At 38.7% G+C, this 20,084-nt stretch overlaps 1 protein-coding gene and 1 pseudogene across 4 annotated transcripts in view; both read right to left on the reverse strand.

Annotated features, from left to right (window-relative positions):
- Positions 1 to 9,752, reverse strand: part of krz (beta-arrestin protein kurtz) — a 46,944-nt gene extending 37,192 nt beyond the window's left edge. The window contains exons 1-2 of one of the 4 annotated variants that reach the window (XM_067760385.1): positions 9,621 to 9,752; positions 7,669 to 8,300 (exon numbers count right to left, since the gene is read on the reverse strand). In XM_067760385.1, coding sequence (XP_067616486.1) covers positions 7,669 to 8,212 — 544 coding nt within the window. In that variant the 5' untranslated portion in view covers positions 8,213 to 8,300; positions 9,621 to 9,752. Of the gene's footprint in view, positions 1 to 7,668; positions 8,320 to 9,502; positions 9,596 to 9,620 lie in introns of those variants that run through there. The other 3 variants (XM_067760384.1, XM_067760383.1, XM_067760386.1) reach the window with 3 other exon arrangements.
- Positions 9,753 to 12,355: 2,603 nt separating this feature from the next.
- LOC137249835 (T-complex protein 1 subunit eta-like) lies at positions 12,356 to 18,134 on the reverse strand (annotated as a pseudogene).
- Between the last annotated feature and the right edge of the window lie 1,950 nt (positions 18,135 to 20,084).

Here is a 20,084-nt window from a genome sequence, read left to right on the forward strand (position 1 = left end):
TATTTCATTATTAATTATTTACTTATTAAAAGATGAGGTGCTAATACTTTTTACTTAACTTTGGTAAGTCAATTTAACAATTTTTTCTATTTTCTTATATCAGGTAACAGAGTTAAGAAGGTAGGAAAGCCTTCGCATCCCAGGAAAAACTGGAGGTTGTAAGCAAAAAGGAATACTGGTTTCACTCCTGGTAGATGGACCTCAGAATAAGGTGGATAAAGAACATCATACGCCTTTTAATAACGAATTATTGTATGCTTATTTACGCTACAAATAAGCCTTATCCCTAAGGTAAACAAAAATAAGCGTTGCCTAATCTTAAACGGGATCCTTGATATATAAAACCTTACAATAGTCGATAAATTTTCGTAATATTTTTGAGGAAATTGAATTTTCTTTTTATTTGAAAAATTAGAATGACGATAAAACTAGTTTTAATAAGTAAGTACATATACTTTTTATAGTTTCAAAAAATTAATTAAACACTTAAATTTTATATTTCTCACTGTCTAAGACGATCAGCCCTATTCTGCATTTCGACTTGGATGGGAATTTTTTCGATTTGGCAATTTTGGTGTTCTGTGTTCCAATCTCTTTCGATCCTACTTCGAATCGTTCGATTTTTTGTATTCTGCATTTCGATCGTAGTTCCGTTTTTCTAAGTTGCAAATTAGTTGGCGGAAAAATATTTTCTTTTTATTTTTTTATTAATTTATAACAGAATTTTAACAAAAATGTAAGTAAAACTTGTTAAGAAACGTAGAAGGCTTGATGATGCTTGTTTTTTATATGTTTACAGGTCAAAAACAACATGTCGATGTCGAAGTCCTTGGACGTATTTGCCCCGCAAAAGTATCTTAACACATACTTGAAAGCATCCTTGTTGAGTCGAAAGTTTTTTTTGAACCTAAATAAGAAAATAAGTCATTAAACTTTACCACTTCTAAGTTCAATTTCTTACAATTCGTCACTCATCTCAAATGGATTACACAAATCTCGCAATATTTGCCTTTCCATTCTCGCTTGGCAATTTTTGTATGCGTTGCTTTCCAACTCCATAAATAATCCGCGGCTATTGATTCCATTATAATAGACAGCTATAATTTGTGTCTGTTCTTTGGGTCCAGTTATATGTCAAAGCAAGCTGCCGGCGTAGAGGAAGGTGAAGCGAAAACGTAAACAATCCTTGCGGAAAGAATAAATAAACCTTTATAAAGTAATTTAGGACAGTGCGATGAAATTAGCATCCTTAAAATCCAGAAAATGTCAACTATATTCGTGCAGGAATCCGTTTTAATAAAACTTGGTGGCCACGGCAGGGAATTGGCCAAAAGAACGACAAAAACACACTTACAATTATGAAAGCACTTCACTCAAAAAAATATAACACTGCGGCAATACATTCTATTGGTTTTTTTTTGTACAAAATGGCGTGGATAATAAAATATAAACGTTTTTCAGTGTTTTTTACAAATTTTCTTTAATTTATTTTGTTCCAATGTTCACACATTCCGTACCAACAGCTGATTTCGAAAAGTCATTTGCTCTTCCTCTTCTCTTTACGATTCCGTCGTAATGCAGAATACCAAACTTCGATTAAAGCGGAGCGTAGAACGGGAACGTAATCGAAATGCAGAATAGGGGTGGATATATTTCCGGCTTTTAGTATGCTGGTTTTTTATTTTTCCTACACACAGCCGGGAGCCAAGTGTTTTATGCCATGCCAAACGACATCTGGAAATGGCATCTGATAAATAAATTTCCGGGCTGGCCGTATCACTTCCAAGAAGTGACCGCGTTTAAAAAATTTTAAACTTTATTAATATTATAGTTTTTTTTAGTTTTGTTAATTCTGTTGGGACTTTTGCAAGGACTGCCATTTCAGTGTAACCCCATTTAATTTGTTGCGTCCCTCCCACAAATTGTCATCCCAGCAGCTCCTTGCAGCGGGACTGCTCCATATTATCTTGCTCCGGGAAGGTATCGAACCCAATCCGGGTCCGTCTCCTCCCCCGGTCCTGAGAAATGGTTTTGCTGCATCTGCCGGAAAAGAATCTTTTTAGGACGGTCATACCTTTGTCAGTGTGTCTCGAGTAAGGGATGGTTGCATCGGACAGGTTGTACTGGGCTAGACCTCAAAACCAGACGTCCACGTAACTTCTATAAATCTTTTGTAGCTCCTTGCTGTTCACGTCCTAGGACGTCCCGTAGTCTGCGCCTTAGCGCCCCCCCCCCCCCTCCCCCGCTACCTGCCAGCAGCCCCGCTGCTCAGCAAGCCACAACAAGTACCCGCTGTTGCTAGCGCCCCACGGCGCCACCAACTCACACGGCTGCTCCCACTCATACCTACAATCTCCGTAGTTGAGTCGGGAGCAATGCCGAGCATCAGCACCTGCCCCCGTCTTCTTCCCCCCTCTTTTCCGGAAGCAATTGTGTAGGTCAGGGAAACAGACTCTTAGTCCCTACCTCCCTTTGCACCGTTTGCCAGCACAGAATATATACGTTTGCGACATCCGCCCAATGCAGCTCCTGCCATGGACGGTGCCACTTTACTAGATGTTCTGGTCTCCGCGACGGCAACCCCCCGACGGGTTTCATTGCGCCATGTTGCCAGGCCGCATACCCAAATACACCGGGTACCCCAATGCTTACCCAAGGCCGTCTAGTCCCAGGGCCACAACAGCAGTAGTGTCCTGGCCTTCCACAACCCAGGCGTAGTCACCCGTCACTTACTCCCAGAGTGACGACGTCACCCCCTATGCACTTCAGAATTCTGCAGTTAAACTATAATGGATTAACTGGGAAGATCACGGAGATAGTCTAGACTAGATAGATAGACTAAACTCACAGCAAGATCTGCATTGCAGACCTGTTCTGGGTATAATGTCCACAGGAAAGATCGCGAGAGCGGAAATGGAGGTTGCCTCGCGTTTATCATACACCACACTGTGTAAGATCTGATATATGTGATCCCGACACCGACCGCAGGGACAGTGTATTAGAACGTCAAGGATTATCTGTCCGGTCGGGCGATGCAAACATAGAAATCATCATCTACATCCCTCCTGCCACCTGTTGTACCAGTGGATACCGCCCTAATATCAGCGCCGTACTCACTGGAAACAATCGCATTATCTTAGGCGATTTTAATTCCCATCACGATCTATGGCATTCAAACTTGCGGGTGGACAGTAGGGGTGAGATGTTGGCGGATCAAATAGAAGAAACGACGTTCTGCACAATAAACGGAGACGCCCCCACACGTATGGTAGGAAGCTGTCACAGTTCGCCGGATATATCTATCGTGAGCGCAGGACTCGTAAACTACATCAACTGGCAGCCGATGGTAACATTGGCATCCGACCACCTGCAACCCAGCGGGTTAGGGGGGTCAGAATATACCCGCGGTAGGTATGCCTGTCGTAAGAGGCGACTAAAATACCAGATTCAAGGGGCTGTGTAGCGTAACCCTGCAAGTTGCCAACGCAACATATAGCTTCTGCAAACCCAATTGTCAACCTCACCTATCCGCGGCGAATCCTGTTTCACTAACAGACGAGGCTCTTGCGACCCTAAGCTCCTTATGGAACTTGGGGTTGGGGAGGGAGGGTATGGCCTGAAGGCTTAATGTGGCCACATAAATCGTTCCCGAGATGGTCGGACCAGCACCTTAATGGTGCTGTGGTACCAGAGCGTACCGGATCTGTATCCGGCAAAGGACCATCACATCGGTAACACTCCTCCAAGCCTTCGGGGAGCAACCTTATCGCTACAACAACAACAACAACAACACCACCTGCATATTCTTATTTCGCTCGAGCGTACCGACGACTTCATTGTCACAGAAAAACGCACTTTCATAAACTTAAAAAAAGGAAAGCGGGACGAATACAAATCCTTTACAGACAACAGCTTTGCTGCCCTCCCAATCCCGACTGATGCTCGACAAGGGGAGCGTGCTTTCCGCAAGGTCATTGAAGCCGCCTCGGCTCGCTTAATTCTCCCCGGTAGAGTTCCCGAAATTCGGCCTCACTTTCCGCCGGAGGCCGCAAATTTAGCGAGAGAACGTGACCTTATAAGACAGCTCGATCCCGGCGACCCCCAAATAAGGGATATAAACCAACGCATCAGATTGCTTGTAGATGAACACAAGCGGGCGAAATGGGAGGAGTACCTAAGCGGTTGTAACCTCTCTGCCGGTGTAGGTAAACTTTGGTCCACCGCTAAGTCCCTATCGAATCCGTCTAAGCACAATGAAAAAATTTCCAACGCCTTTGGCGATAAAGTGCTGTCGGATGCGAAAAAATGCGCGAGCGCATTCTGCCGACAATATATAATGGATTCTACGGTCGACAAAGATAGACGAAGGGCCAACAGACACGCACATAAGCATAAATTCAGCGCGTCTCCGATTACCATCACCGCCAAAGAGGTTGAGGATGCCATCGGTCATGCTAAACCATCCAAAGCAGTGGGTCCAGACGGCATAGCCATGTCGATGCCTAAAAGCCTAGGGAAAGAGGGTTTCAAATATTTAGCGCATGTCTTCAACTTGTCTCTTTCCACCTTTGTCATTCCCGAAAAATGGAAAATGGCCAAGGTGGTCCCGCTACTAAAGCCTGGGACACCAGCTAACATAGGAGAGTCATATCGCCCAATATCTCTCCTATCGCCAGTAGCCAAGACGCTTTAAGCCATTTTGCTCCCCTACTTCAAAGCAAATTTGCAGCTAGCGTGTCATCAGCATGGCTTTAGAAAACTCCATAGCACCACCACCGCGCTAAATGCCATTAGCACCCAGATAAATTGTGGTTTAAATCAGAAGCCCCACCATAAAACAGTACTCTTAGCGCTAGACCTATCAAAAGCTTTTGTTACGGTCAACCATGGCACGTTACTGCAAGACTTGGAAGGGTCTACCCTTCCCCATGTCTTAAAAGGTGGACCGCAAATTATCTGGGTGATCGGCGGGCATCGGTGCAATTCAGGAACGCAACATCCAAACCAAGAAGAATTAAACAAGGGTACCACAGGGTAGTGTCCTATCCCCACTTCTGTTTAACTTCTATATATCAAAGCTACCCTCACCACCAGAAGGAATCACTATCGTGACTATCGTGACGCGAGTCACTCTAGCTCAACTTTGATCTGGATACGGTAACAAGGTAAACTCTTACCTATCCAGAATCAACCACGACATACAAAATGTATTCCCGCTTGCAATGTGTCCCCACATGACACCAACGATCTCTTTAATTGTACTGTGGAACCAACGCCTCTAACACCCCTTTCATTATGGTCCACCCCCGTTGAAACAGCAAGTTTCCTTGGACTCGCGTTAGAGGATATTGGTGACAATTTGTGATCGGTCGCATCTATTAGGTGGGGCGAAGCACTGCTACAACAACAACAACAACAGGACAACATCGTACTGTGAGGAGGTGGAAATGCAAATATCCCGCTTTAAAATCAATAAGGCACAGAAGAAAATCTGACCACTAAACTTTTCAAACAAGGAGGCGAAACGATGCCTCATTTTTACTATTAGAAGCATTTGCCATTGAGAAATGTAGTAGCACCTGGTACCGCTTACCTTAGTTACACTTCACTTCAAACGCTTCTGAGGTTTTATACGGACGATTTTTCATTGTCTGCTATAACATTATTTATTACAATATGGTTCAGAGGAGGCAACTATGGGTGGTTCAAAAGATCAAGAATACCAGAAAAAAAGTTTTCCGGAACATTATTGGTATTTACGTTATGCCAGCTGAATGTATCAAAGAAAATTAAAAAGTATGCTGCTTTTCTATAGCCCACCCTTTGATAGCGGATGAAGGAAAGGAGATGCCCTTACTTAGCTAGGAACTTTAAGAGGATAATGATTTTATATGCATTGGTGTTTGCAAATGCTTTCAGTTACCACTCAAAAAAAAAAAAAAAAATCTGATGAAATAATAAAAAGTGCGACCCGAAAAGTCACCCACATCAACCTGCGCAAGTTCCTATACACAGAAGAACTTGTAGTTTTTCAACTACTTTCGCAATTCCTTTGAGGAATGGAATGGAAAATTCGAAAGTACTTTTTCAATTCCTTGTAATGTAATTGGAAAATTTTCAATTACTTGGTAATTCCTTTCGAAAATACTGGGGCAGAAATTACATTTGAGAAAAGTATTTTTTTTTTTTTTAAACCAACAAAAAATTTTTTGTACTCGAGTCTCAAAAAAACGAAATTACTTTTGGTATTTTTTTTTTTGAGGAATTGAAATGTAATCAATTCCTTTGCTGTGGAGGAAAGGGATTGATTACTTTTTCCAATTACTGAGGAATGTAATGGGTAATGTAATGGAATTGAATTTACCCAGCTCTGAATACGAGGAATGGGAGAAGGGAAAAAACTCGCACGGAATTTTTGTTTAGAATTGGGCTGAATATGAAAAATTTAAATATTATTTTATGTCTCTAGTCAAAATTGAGCGAATATATATTTTAAATTGGATAGCTTGGTTTATTAATCACATTTATAATTATTGTACATACATTTGACTATCGGCCCAAAAGTGGGTATAATAGAGACCCTTTATTTTAGGCTTCGTGTAAATATGGAGTTTTTGGTTCCATTACATTATTTTATATATTTTATAGACTTGTAGACCTACATTTGACATCGTATACACCTCTATATTAGTATGTCTAATAAATTTTGTTCGGTCAGGCTCTACTGTCTATTGAGTGCACCTTCGACAAAATCTGGAAATAAATTCGAAACTTAAGGTGGTAAATACTAAAGTTCGAATTTTAAATGCGACGACATTGATGTTATAGCGATAACCACACTTCTCGAAGGATTTTGGGAGATTTATCGATGTTGATGGTTCTTTGCCGGATATAGATCCGGTAAGTTCCAGTAGCAACCACCATTAAGGAACAAGCCCATCGTCTTGGGGACGATTTAAATTTACTACATTGAACCTTATAGGCCTCGGCTGTTAATGAAACAGGACTCGCCACGGATAGGTGAGGTTGACAGTTGGGTTCGGAGAAGCTATGGTAATTCTTTACTTTAGCTCACAACTGCTAAAACTCGTCCAAAAATATTGCGAGAGGTGTCAAAGACGCGTTATGAGCCCAGGACCACGAATCAGAAAGCGGAAATTAAATAATTAGTTTCTGTCAAAAGATATTTCCAAAACCGGAAAATGGCCCTGGTGAGTTCCGAAAACAGGGGTTGGGATCCAAAGTAATTTTGCGCAGAACACCTTTCCTGGGTGGGTCCAATATTGGTTTGGAGGCCAAAACTATATCTGCGCAAAACACTTTTACCCAGCTTTTCTTGTGGGTTCAACAAAATCATCAAAATTACAACAACCACATGAAAATTTTCTATTTTGTGATCCTGGGCCCAAAGCACGTCTTTTGACACCCCTCCCGATAATTTTGAACAAGTTTTAGCAGTTGTAAGCTAAAGTAAAGAATTACCCTATGATTTAATCAAATTATATATTTGAATCCATGGAAACAACTGAAAATTTTACACGAATATGACACTCTTATGATTTGCCCAAGTGAATCTGATTCTCAGGCTTCAAATAGTATTTTTTTTTAATATACTTGTGCATTATTTTTTTTACAATGTAGCTATTGGTTACTGTTAATTATACTTACCAACAAAGGCTTTTAACTCATAGTCAACGCCACAAGATTTACCCGTATCGCCAGGCGCGGGTTGTAGTGACACAGAAGCTGGACAATAAGGAGGAACTTCAAAATAAAATGGATACGCATTGGGTCCTAATTTTTTAACAAGCCGCTCTTGTAATCTCGTTAATGGCCGTTCAGTTTGTTGTGGCGGATATATTTGCTCATGCGCTAAATACAAGTCTTTACGAAATGTCAGACCAAGCACGTCCAAATCCTCACGTCCATATCTGAAAGCGGCAAGTACTTGCCCAAACACCTTGCGATCTTTTACATATTCGGGATCGATGAAAACTACCCCGTCGATAGGATCAACATGTGAAATGTGGTCGACGAAATCACGTTTCCCCAGGTACACGGTGATCTTACCATTAGATGAACTTTTCTTAAATACTCTTGTGGCTTGACGTCTTGAACTTGCATCTGCATCTCCTCCACCACCACCACCACCTGCTTCATCTGATGAGGGAGTGGCAGCAGTTGCTGTTCCGCTGGTAGAAAGAGTATTCATCGGTGTATGTAATAAATGAAATATATATTCTTCGAACAGCCTTTAATGATGGGACTTTTTTGGTGGTAAAGTTCCTTTAAATTAATTCCTATTTTGGCTTATAAATGCTGGGTTGGATTTTATATAAGGTGCACGATTTTCAAACTTTTGTTGATTTGTAGGGGTAGAGGGGGTCCTAAAAATCACAAAATTATCTTCCGCAGATTTACTAAATTTCAACTTAAGTCCTGCACTTAAAATTCGGGTCGCACATGTCGATAGCGCTAACAAAAGACGCGTATTTGCGTCCAGATTTAGAATCCGAAAGCAGAAACTATATTTTTTTGTCTCGTTTAAAAGTTATTCGCGGAAAACACGTCGATACTATTGTCGCTTTTTTCGTTGTTGCAATTAAACAAACGAAAACAAATGGTGGTGAATAGTGTTGCCAGCTCCGCAACAATATCTTTTTATGTTGGTAGAACATTATAAGGTGGTGGCACGTCGACATAAATCCAAACAAACATACACTATTAATGTATTTTGTTTTTGGAAAACACTTTTAATAATTTGTAGTCTAATATTATTTGGGGTGCTGCGCAGAAGGGTGTATTACGCAGAAGGACATCATCGTGGCGGAAGCCATGATTATACCACACACCCGGACTTGGCATGGCGTAGCCCAGGGTTATTTTTTATAAGCGCGGCCGAAGGCCGCCTATGCAGAAAGGTGTTCTACGCCGTTGGAATCAGCATAAAAATTTCTATAAAGTCCGATTTTTTATTTATTTTTTTTTTTTGACAAATGTATGTATTCTGCACATGTTCCAATTAAATACATGAATTTCGAATTATTCACAGAATTAACAAACAAAATACATTGATAGTGTGTTTGTTTGCATTTATGTCGACGTGCCACCACCTTATAATGTTCTACCAAGATAAAAAGATATTGTTGCGGAGCTGGCAACACTATTCACAACCTTCATATGTTTTCGTTTGTTTAATTGCAACAACGAAAAAAGCGTCAATAGTATCGACGTGTTTTCCGCGAATAACTTTTAAAGGAGATAAAAAATATAGTTTCTGCTTTCGGATTCTGAATCTTGACGCAAATACGCGTCTTTTGAGAATCGCTATCGACATGTACGACCCGAATTTTAAGTGCAGGACTTAAGTTGAAATTTTGGTAAATTTGGAAATTAAAAAGCTTATATTTCATAAACTAAGAGTTTCCTAGAGTTGCGGATAATTTTGTAATTTTTAGGACCCCCGCCACCCTCGCAAAAAAAAGTTGGAAAATCGTGGCACCTTATTCAAAATATTCCCCTAAATGCTAGTCATGCGTTGATTATGTGTATATACTCGAATTCTTAGAAATATTGCACCTTCGTAATATTAAATATTTTTGGTTAATCTCTACACCAACCATAAATGATTTCGATTATTTAAATATGTTCTATGTAAATGCACATGGGCAACATTTTGTTTTTCCTTATTATTTATCCTTTTCATACAAATTTAACATTTTTTGAACGTTTTAAGAACTAGCAACAACGACCATTGTGTACCTATACAAGTGTGTTCACTAAGCGATAAACGTCAAAACTACAAACAGCCTCGCTCACCTGATGGAAATCTCAGGTCTAGAGTCGCATTTTTGGTCTCAACGACAACATTTTTGACTACCAATCGTATCGACTTTTTCAATTTTTCAATCATTCGGCGCTACACTATGACAACGACGACCAACCCAAAATATTCAGCAAAAAATTGACACGAAAGAATTGTCACACGGAATTTGTATACCGCACAGTGTTGCTTCTTTTCTAGGATATATTAATGCAGGGCATTTCAGTGTTAGTTTAAACTCCACTTAAAGTTGACCTTGCCACTTTGTTCGATAACATACTGCTTATCTGAGCTTAAGCGGCCAAAGTGGCAGGGTTTCACTCGGGTCAATTTTATCTGTAGTTTAATCTTCAACTGAAAACTAGGCCTTAAAATTATAAATCCATTTTTGTTTCAAGTTTCGTTATATGGCCCTATGCCAAATGCATAGGCCAGGGGCCCTATTCGCTAACTGTGAGTTTTAAAGTGTACACAAGAAATTATGTAAACTTTGAAATTCTGATTCTGTAAAGGAGAACTGTGAACAAAAAAACTAACTGATAAAAACTTCGTGAGTTTTTTTGGCAGCCAGTGTACTCTGTTGTGACATTCAAAACTTATACGCACTGTTGCAGAATGACTTTTTTGTTTTCATGGCGTTTGATGAATATTTTCTCACTGACATAAGACTTTTACATTCATCGCTCATTCAGCAAAACAATGTGCACAATAATTTACAGAATCGCATGAAAATTTAACGTGTAAATTGTGTGTGCAAATGAGTTTTCACTGAGTGTACATTTTACAGTTTTTCACAGTTAAAATGCGTGCACACTAAGCGGTGCGACATGTAGCGGAGGCGGCGCTTCACTTGTTTGCCTATTTGAGTTAAGGCCACATTAGGCTGCACTACGCAGCACTGCACTGCGCTACAAAATATTCTTTGCATGTATTCTTATGAGGCAATTCACACCTAGCGTCAGCAGCACTGCGCGACCCGGCAGAGCGCAGCAATTTTGATCAACTAGGCAAAAAAGCCGCGTTGGGAAGTCTCGCGCAGTGCTGCTGCCGCTAGGTATGAATTACCACATAAGAATACATGCAAAGAATTTTGCACCATCTTTTTTCAATCTGGGCAAAAGACTGTGGAACTCTCCTTCCTCATACCTTGAGGATGAGATGTCTTGGACCCATAGCCACGACCTTTTTCTTTTCCTTTCCTCTTCATCGCACAGAAATGAAATAATTACAACTTCAAAAACTGTGTCGTCCATTTTGCAAACAAAAATAAACACAAACTTTTGCTGCAATGTGTCGCTCGATTGCCGCTTAAAGGTAAGGCCACATTAAGCTGCACTATGCAGCACTGCACTGCACTACAAAATATTCTTTGCATGTATTCTTATGAGGCAATTCACACCTAGCGTCAGCAGCACTGCGCGACCCGGCAGAGCGCAGCAATTTTGATCAACTAGGCAAAAAAGCCGCGGTGGGAAGTGTCGCGCAGTGCTGCTGCCGCTAGGTGTGAATTACCACATAAGAATACATGCAAAGAATTTTGCACCATCTTTTTTCAATCTGGGCAAAAAAGTATGGAACTCTCCTTCCTCATATCTTGAGGATGAGATGTCGTGGACCCATATCCGCGATCTTTTTCTTTTCCTTTCCTCTTCTTCGCACAAAAATGAAATAATTACAGCTTCAAAAACTGTGTTGTCCATTTTGCAAACAAAAATAAACACAAACTTTTGCCGCAATGTGTCGCTCGATTGCCGCTTAATGTGAATTACCAAAATATGTCGCTCTGTGAGGCGCCACTGCCGCTACGTGTCGCGCAGCGTAATGTGCGCGTACCTTAATGTGAATTGCCAAAATATGTCGCTCTGTGAGGCGCCGCTGCTGCTACGTGTCGCGCAGCGTAATGTGCGCGTACCTTTGATCAACATTGCCGCCCATGGCCGCGCCGCGCAGTGCTGCTGCCACTAGATGTGAGTTGTTCCATAAGAATACATGCGAAGAATATTTTGCAGCGCAGTGTAGTGCAGCTCAATGTGGCCTTAGCTTTAGGGAATTGACCCCCAGTAGTCAAAAGGCTCCATTACTGATGCTTAGCATAGACTTGACTTGGCTTGCGAACTGTCACTTACAGTTCTGTTAAATGAACATTGCATGTTACTGATTACTCAAAACTTAACTTGACTTAGAAGTCTGTTGAATTTTGATGTTCTATGTAAGTTCTAAGTGACGTTTACATTTTGAGATGCCATTTGTTTGTTTCCATTTCATTTTGACATTTTGTCATACAAATTGACATTTATTTAAAAATAAATTTCAACGCTGATTATGATGCCAGATTTTATGCGCCAAGTGGAGTATAATCGTGGCTAAGTTGCCAAGTTTACGCCAAGTCAAGTCAAGTCTATGCTAAGTATCAGTAATGGGGGCTAAAGTCGAAATAAAACAGACCTCGTGTTCCAATGGTACTTGAACCAGATACGGATAGAGATTTAACATGCAAATGCAACAACAATGTGATCAATATGCTACAAATATTTAGTTGTATATTTTTGTAATCAGTTTTGTAATACCATAGACTAAATAAAAAAATAAATAAATATAAAATATGAAAACAAATTTTGTACCTTCGTCCGCATTTTGAGGATATCACTTCTGTGACATTATGCATTAGGAAAAACTATTCAACATGAATACGATTGTATGAGTGAATCGCCTTGTTAATTCCTGTGCTTTAAGGAGCCCAAATCCGCCTTAAATACCTTTTCCTTTATGTTGAGAGATTTAAATAATTTTGCAAGAACGAAGTTATGTAAATTTTCTTTAAATAAGTATGTTCATGATCAATTAACAGAGTAAGCTCTCAATTTTATATAGACGGCTGATAGAACACAGCGAATTTTTACAAAACGTTTGCTAATAAATTTTAAATAGAATTGAATGATAATTATATGCCCCGGATTATGATTCGTGGGATCAAAATGCGCCTTGAGATACTCCGTTGATAATTTTTGAGGTATTAGCCGTGTTTTTTTACACGCCGTGACGTTTACGTTTGCGCGTAAAAAACGCTTATCCTCGCTAAGATAAAGCTTGGGAGACCCATCTGGCGGCAGTGGTTATATAAATAGCTACAGCACAGGGTGTACCGAAAAGCGGAGACACATACCTCTGTTGTATGTCTGTGTATAAGCTATGGCTGGATCAATTGCGAAGAATTGTGTTCACGCACCATTTTAAGAGGTGATACAGAGAATTAGTGTAGAGGTGAAACATCGACACATATTTCAGTTACATCTGAGTATAAAGCGGCAATTACCCAACGACGTGTGCCGTACGTACGGACGTTTGTCGTACGAAGCACGTTTGACCGAACCCTCAAGCCCGTAGGAATCAATGTGTGCGTCTGTGTACATGCAAAGAGAATACAATAAGAGCCGTCACTCGCTATTTTTTTGGCATTTACTCGATGTATACTGAGAGGTGGTCGCTACTTTTTTTTTGGGCGAGATGTTTATAAATGTCTTCTATACATTTTCGTGGGGTATTTGTGTTTATTTTTCGACTGTATTTAATTAATTTATTTACCTTGGTGAAACCAAAGAGGATAAATACAATAAGAGCCGTCACTCGTTATTTTGTGGCAAGTATCTCGCTGGAAATTGAAAAAATTGATGCCGAATGTTTTCTGAGAGGGACATTTTTAATTGTCTCGCATTTATCCATGCCGTGTAGGCCCCTTGTGCAACTGTGGCAGTTTGGAAAGAGAATTAAATAAATTAATTAAATACAGTCGAAAAATAAACACAAATACCCCACGAAAATGTATAGAAGACATTTATAAACATCTCGCCCAAAAAAAAAGTAGCGACTACCTCTCAGTATACATCGAGTAAATGCCAAAAAATAACGATAACAAAACATAACATATAATATAAACATTTATTTAAAACATATCATTAGATTTAGTAATTTTCTTTTTCAAATAAAGAATATTATATATGAGGCGCCTAGATGCAAAACCAGGTATTTAAAAATTTTAAATTGCGACAATATTGCATCGCCTAGCCAACATCTAAAACCCCTTATTGAAAATTCATAACAATTTTAAAAATTTCAGCTTTTTTGTGCTTTTCTAAGTTTTACATATCATGGATTCATCTGGTTTTGCATGTTGGCGCCTGATATATACATGAAATTGCAACTTAAATTAATACATTTAATATAAAAAAGAAATAAGTACTTTAATAATAACATAAAAAATATATTAATTGCTTTGAGCTATATTGCTGCAGCAGCTAAATTTATATTTGGACAATTCAGAAGTGTTATTGTTCATGTAAAATTTGGGTTGTTTCCATGGTTTCGAATAAAAAATTTTGTTATTCGAATCAATTTAAGTCTACAACTTAAAGCTAAGTGGAAATTTAGATTAGATTTACTATTTTTTCAGATCAAGAATATTAAAATGTGTCTGGAATTCGATTCCTGTCGTAATTGAATTTGAATGTAATCAAGTAAAGTAAAATATGAACTTAAAAATGGAGGACTAGTAATTGAGTCACACTTATTATTGTTCTAAATCAAATCATTCAAGCAATATTTCTGCAACCCTTAGCAGGAGTTTTGATTGGTTCCAAGTCTAATTCCGACAGCAATCGGATCACGCCATACCTTATTATATACATATGTACATGAAATTGCAACTTAAATTAATACAGTTGATATAAAGAAAAGTAAGTATTTTAATAATAAATAAACTCGTTTAATTGGTTTTCGTTTTCCAATTGATATATTTTCCAAGCGAACAGAAAAAAATTTTAAGCCTTAGAAAAAACTCCAATTATTTGAATCAATTTAAATCTACAACTTAAAGCTAATTAGAAATTCAGATTAGATTGACTCTTTTTTTCAGATCAAGAATATTCAAAGGCGTCGTGGTATCCGATTGCTGTCATAATTGAATTTGAAAGTAATAAAGTAAAGTAAAATATGAAGTTAAAAATGTAGGACTAGTAATTGAGTCACACTTATTATTGTTCTAAATCTAATCATTCCAGCAATAATTCTGCAACCCTTAGCGGAAGTATTGATTGGTTTCAAATCTAATTCCAACAGCAATCGTACCACGACATACTTTATTATATATGTACATGAAATTGTAACTTAAATTAATACAGTTCAAATAAAAAAGAAGTAAGTACTTTAATAATAACATTAACTCGCTTAATTGGTTTTCGTTTTCCAATTGAAATCTTTTCCAAGCGAATAGAAAACAATTTTAAGCTTTAGAAAAAACTCCAATTATTTGAATAATCTACAACTTAAAGCTTAGTAGAAATTCAGATTAGGTTTACTTTTTTTCAGATCAAGAATATTCAAAGGTGTCGTAGAATCAGATTGTTGTCGTAATTGGTGAACTTAAAAATGTACGATTAGTAATTGATCGCTAACCTGTGTTGGCAAAAGATATGATTATACTGTCTTCGATAGATAGTCTGCTCTCCACAACTCAACAGGCGTACACCAAAGGCAAGTCAGTCATACATAGGGTGGTAATAAGCATAGAAAAAGCCCTGGAATATAAGGAATATGCTCTAGAAGTCTTCTTAAACATTGCCGGGGCTTTCAACAGTGTTTCTAAATGGGCGATTATGGATGTTCTTAATTACGTTAAAGTACATCCAGCCTTACCCAGATGGATCGACTGCATGTTAAACTGCAGTAAGATTACATCGCAATGGGGATTGTACGCGGCCACTAAATTAGAGGACAGGGGCACTCCGCAGGGAGGGGTGCTATCACCTCTGCTGTGGACGCTGGTCATTAACCAACTGCTCAGGGGATCCTACGAGGGACCAGCAAAACTTATGGTTTACGCAGATAACGTTGTATATGGTCTTGTTTACAAAGAGGTACAAAGTCCCTAAGTTAGGAGGGGCGATCCTACGGGAGAAACCATGCACAAAATATCTAGGAATCATCCTAGACAGTAAGCTGTCATGGAAGCTCAACGTGGAGGAGAGGGTGAGGAAGGCTTCAACGGCACTTTGTGGATGTAAAAGAATGCGAAAGAACCGGCATATACGATCAGAAGGCACTCGAAGACGATGCCTCAAAACTAACAACCAAAAGCAATAATTATAATTTCACTGACACAAATTTTATAGTTTTTTCTTCGGGAGTTGGACACAATATTTTCATTATATTACCAAAGAGGATAAATACAATAAGAGCCGTCACTCGTTATTTTGTGGCGAGTATCTCGCTGGAAATTGAAAAAATTGATGCCGAATGTTTTCTGAGAGGGACATTTTTAATTGTCTCGCATTTATCCATGCAGTGTAGGCCCCTTGTGCAACTGTGATTTTTGGAAAGAGAATTAAATAAATTAATTAAATACAGTCGAAAAATAAACACAAATACCCCACGAAAATGTATAGAAGACATTTATAAACATCTCGCCCAAAAAAAACGTAGCGACTACCTCTCAGTATACATCGAGTAAATGCCAAAAAAATAACGAGTGGCGCCTCTTATTGTATTTATCCTCTTTGATATTACTTAACAATTTAAAGGCTTCATTCTGTATTGCGTTGATAGCTCAGACGAACGATTCGCCTACAAACGATTTCGTCTAGCAATGGTATTCTCTATCATTTTTGTTCGGTCCTTACGTTTCTAACTAACAGGAAGGCAAAAGTAATTGTCAAGTGATAAGTTGCCATCGTTTAACATAGTGCAAATACACTAGCGATTCGTCTCTGATCCGCAACGAAAGTTCATTTCGTAATAGAGAATGAGGCCCTAAGATTACATTTTTTTTTAAATTTGTATTTTGACTTACCAGCAACAGCAGAATCATGTTTAATTGTACGCCGCACAATCATTATAGCATCATGTAACGAAGCTCAGTTTCTTCCAAAAATTGTTCGGCACCGCCACGTAAAATCAATGTACATGTTCTAGCATTAACGCAACCTTTAAATAATTATAAACTATGAAAATAAAATCAATGTCAAACCCACTATGAAACCTTGGAAAACGTTGAAACGTTCACCACCTACTTGACGTTCTTCAAAGTAATCACATTGACCCAAAACACTTGAATTAAAGCATCACCACCACAATCTTTCATTGTACGTTTCAAATCTTCTTCCGGTACACGAACAGCACAGAACATGTCACAATCTGCAAAATAGTGTGTACCAACATTACCAATTGCTAGTTTAGATAACATAACATTGACGCCTTACTTAGCTAGTTCATTGTACAGAATACGCCATTCAGCATCAACAATTTTCTGATACTCTTGAACATTATCAACACGTACTTTTCAGAACTATCACGCTCAGCCTTGAATTTCAAAACTATAGTTAATAATGCAATTTTACATCTTTTGTATGACGTTGGGTCCATCAAAGGAAAGTACAGCGTCCACAACAATTTTAGAAAATAAATCTTTTTGTTGACGAATAAGTTTGGAGGACAATGCTGTGGCAGCGTGTTTTCCAATAAAGCACGTTGTTGTTCCTTTGATTGGCGCTTCGACATGTACAGCCATGTCATATTTTGGTCATGCATAATTATAATGCTTTACGTTTAGCTTTAATTATTATACGTGCATGCACGCTTTCCTCAACATATGGTTTAACTTGTTTTAAGATTTCACCTGCTTAAAGTACTACTGAAGTGGTGCCATCGCCGACCTGATAAGAGAAACATTTTTATTCTACACATTCTAATATAACAAAAAACTTACCTCAGCATCTTGAGATTTGGCGATGTCGATTAGAGTTTTACGGCTGGATGCACAATATCCAATAGTTTCATAATGGTTGCACCATCATTTGAATTTGTGGCCTTACCACTGGAATCAACAATATGCTTGTCCATACTGCGTGGACCCAATGTAGTGCGTACAGCGTCCACAATTGATTGCGAGGCATTGATGTTGGATATGAGTTGAGGTTTACCTTGAGAGCTATCGGTACCCACACATTTTTTACACAAAAACTCATATGTATGTACCCAATACAATTTCAGGATGTTCATATTTATCGACACGCCGTCCGGTGTGCCCCAAATGTTGCAAATATACAGTTGGCACTGTTGAGAAAAAATATGGATCAATGAAAACAAGTAAAAGTGAAAGATTTTTTTTACCATCTGTTGTTACTTTACACATAAGACATTGGTAACGATGACCAGCATCTAAAAATTGCATATGAGTCTTGCAACGATTAAATCTAATTGGACCCAATTCACCAAAATTTACAATGGGTGGCCCATATTCAACCTCAACCGTTCGTGCCATTGGTTAGGCGGTAAGTGTAATGGACAAAGCTGTTGTTTTTAATAAATCAGCTGTGGCAGGTATGCAATACAAAGAGGACCTGCAAAGAAGAAAGATCAATGTAATTGCCAAACAAAACATTAATTTCGAATAGCGATACCTAACGTAACGTGGCGAGGAGTTACCCTGATCTTCTACCACATATTTTGTGGTCACCAATGGTGGTAATAAACCCTGTTCATTAGTAATAAAATCACCACCAGCGCTATCTTATTATCGGATTTGGCATCTGATCGGGATCTAAACGGCCTTGGGCTTGATCATACTGTTGCGGCTGTTGATATTTACCAGTAACAGGTGTAGGTGGTTGCTAAAGAAAATAACACAGAAATAATCATCAGCAAATTTTTAAATATATTAGTTGTATTAGCATACATTATAACCAGGACGTCCGGACATGCCCGGGTATTGGGGGTTAACCCGGCTTGGGTGGTTGACTGGGCATCGGCGCCTTTCCAGGTTGTGTTGGTGGCATCATTTGACCCATGTAACGACGTGGTGCACCTGGTTGTTGTAGAGGATAACCTGGCTGTTGAGGTTTTCCATTTGTGCTCGATTTCCAGGCAACGAAGCGTATCGTGTTGTTGATTCCATTTGTTGGAGACGTGCACGAAATGCAACAATTGTTTTCTGGAAAAATATTAGAATTTGTAATAAATACATATTAAATTCACTTTCCAAACACTTACACCCAACATCGCTAAGTTATTTTAATTTAATTTAATGCTCCAAAATTAGCACAGGCCTGCAGCTCAATTCGCGGAAAATGGCGGACTCGCTGAAAATTTTTTTCCATACAATACCTATGAATATAGTAGGTGCGAGAGAGCCGGATACATTGTGGCAAAGCTAAATTTATCAACATGCTATTTCATTTGGAGAATTTTTCATTCCAAATCGTCACCCCTGTCAAAAATTCGCATGGCTGTGTGCGTTTTTGGTCACACGATTTTTGCAGGGGAGGTTTGTTCTTCAATGATGACAGATCTTTGACACTCCCAAATTGAAAAATCTGGACGGGTTGCTTTTACGAAGTAAGGAAAACGGGGAATAAATCAATCCCCTTCAGTGAAATTGTAGTAGACAAGTATCTTTGGTAGTATATTAGTAGTGATAATAAATTTGTAAATGCCAAAATTTTTTGGGTAAATAATTCATTGATAAAGTTATGATGGTTTGGTCATTCTTTCAGAAATTGTTTGAAGAATGCCGTACGTTAGAATTTTATTCAAAAATGCACTATCTCAAAATTTATTTCAAAAACTCCCTATATGAGCGTAAGTTCAATGTATTTTGCAATAAGAGGGAGTTAATGAAAAGCATTCTGAGATGAAGCGTTCTTCAAACTAACTCTAATATAGGGCGGTTTTGTGACAAATCCTGAATTGGAAAATTTTTGAAGAATATTTTGAGATAGCACGATTTTGAATAGGCAGCCGACATGGTGTGATACGCTACTCAGCAGCCGCAATGAACTGGCAAAAACAAAAATAAAAGAAAATGGCTTATTTTCTTAGAACTTTATATTCCTACCTTGACTTGGACAGAAGAGTTAAGCTTTTGTGCGGTCCTGCTACGCAGGGAGTATTCACTCACCTTTTTATTCTGAAATTTCGGAAAGCTCGTTTCCATTAGTATTCTTGGAAGCGTTCCGGATGAACCGTTAATTTAGAATATTCGGAATACGTTCATTTGATACTACCTCACGAGGTCCGAATATGCATAATATTCCATAATATTCTCCAAATTCTTAAATGGAGACGAATGTTCCGAACATACGGAATTAATAGAACAGACGGTCGACTTTTAATACGCGCCAAAAAATATCGAGAGAAGTGGCAAAAACGCATATTGACCTCGATAACAATAATTCGAAGGCGGAAATAAAAATTTTACCTCGTTCAAAAGATA

The sequence above is a fragment of the Eurosta solidaginis genome, chromosome 1 (genome assembly GCF_040869045.1).
Source record: "Eurosta solidaginis isolate ZX-2024a chromosome 1, ASM4086904v1, whole genome shotgun sequence".
In the NCBI taxonomy this organism is placed as follows: domain Eukaryota; kingdom Metazoa; phylum Arthropoda; class Insecta; order Diptera; family Tephritidae; genus Eurosta; species Eurosta solidaginis.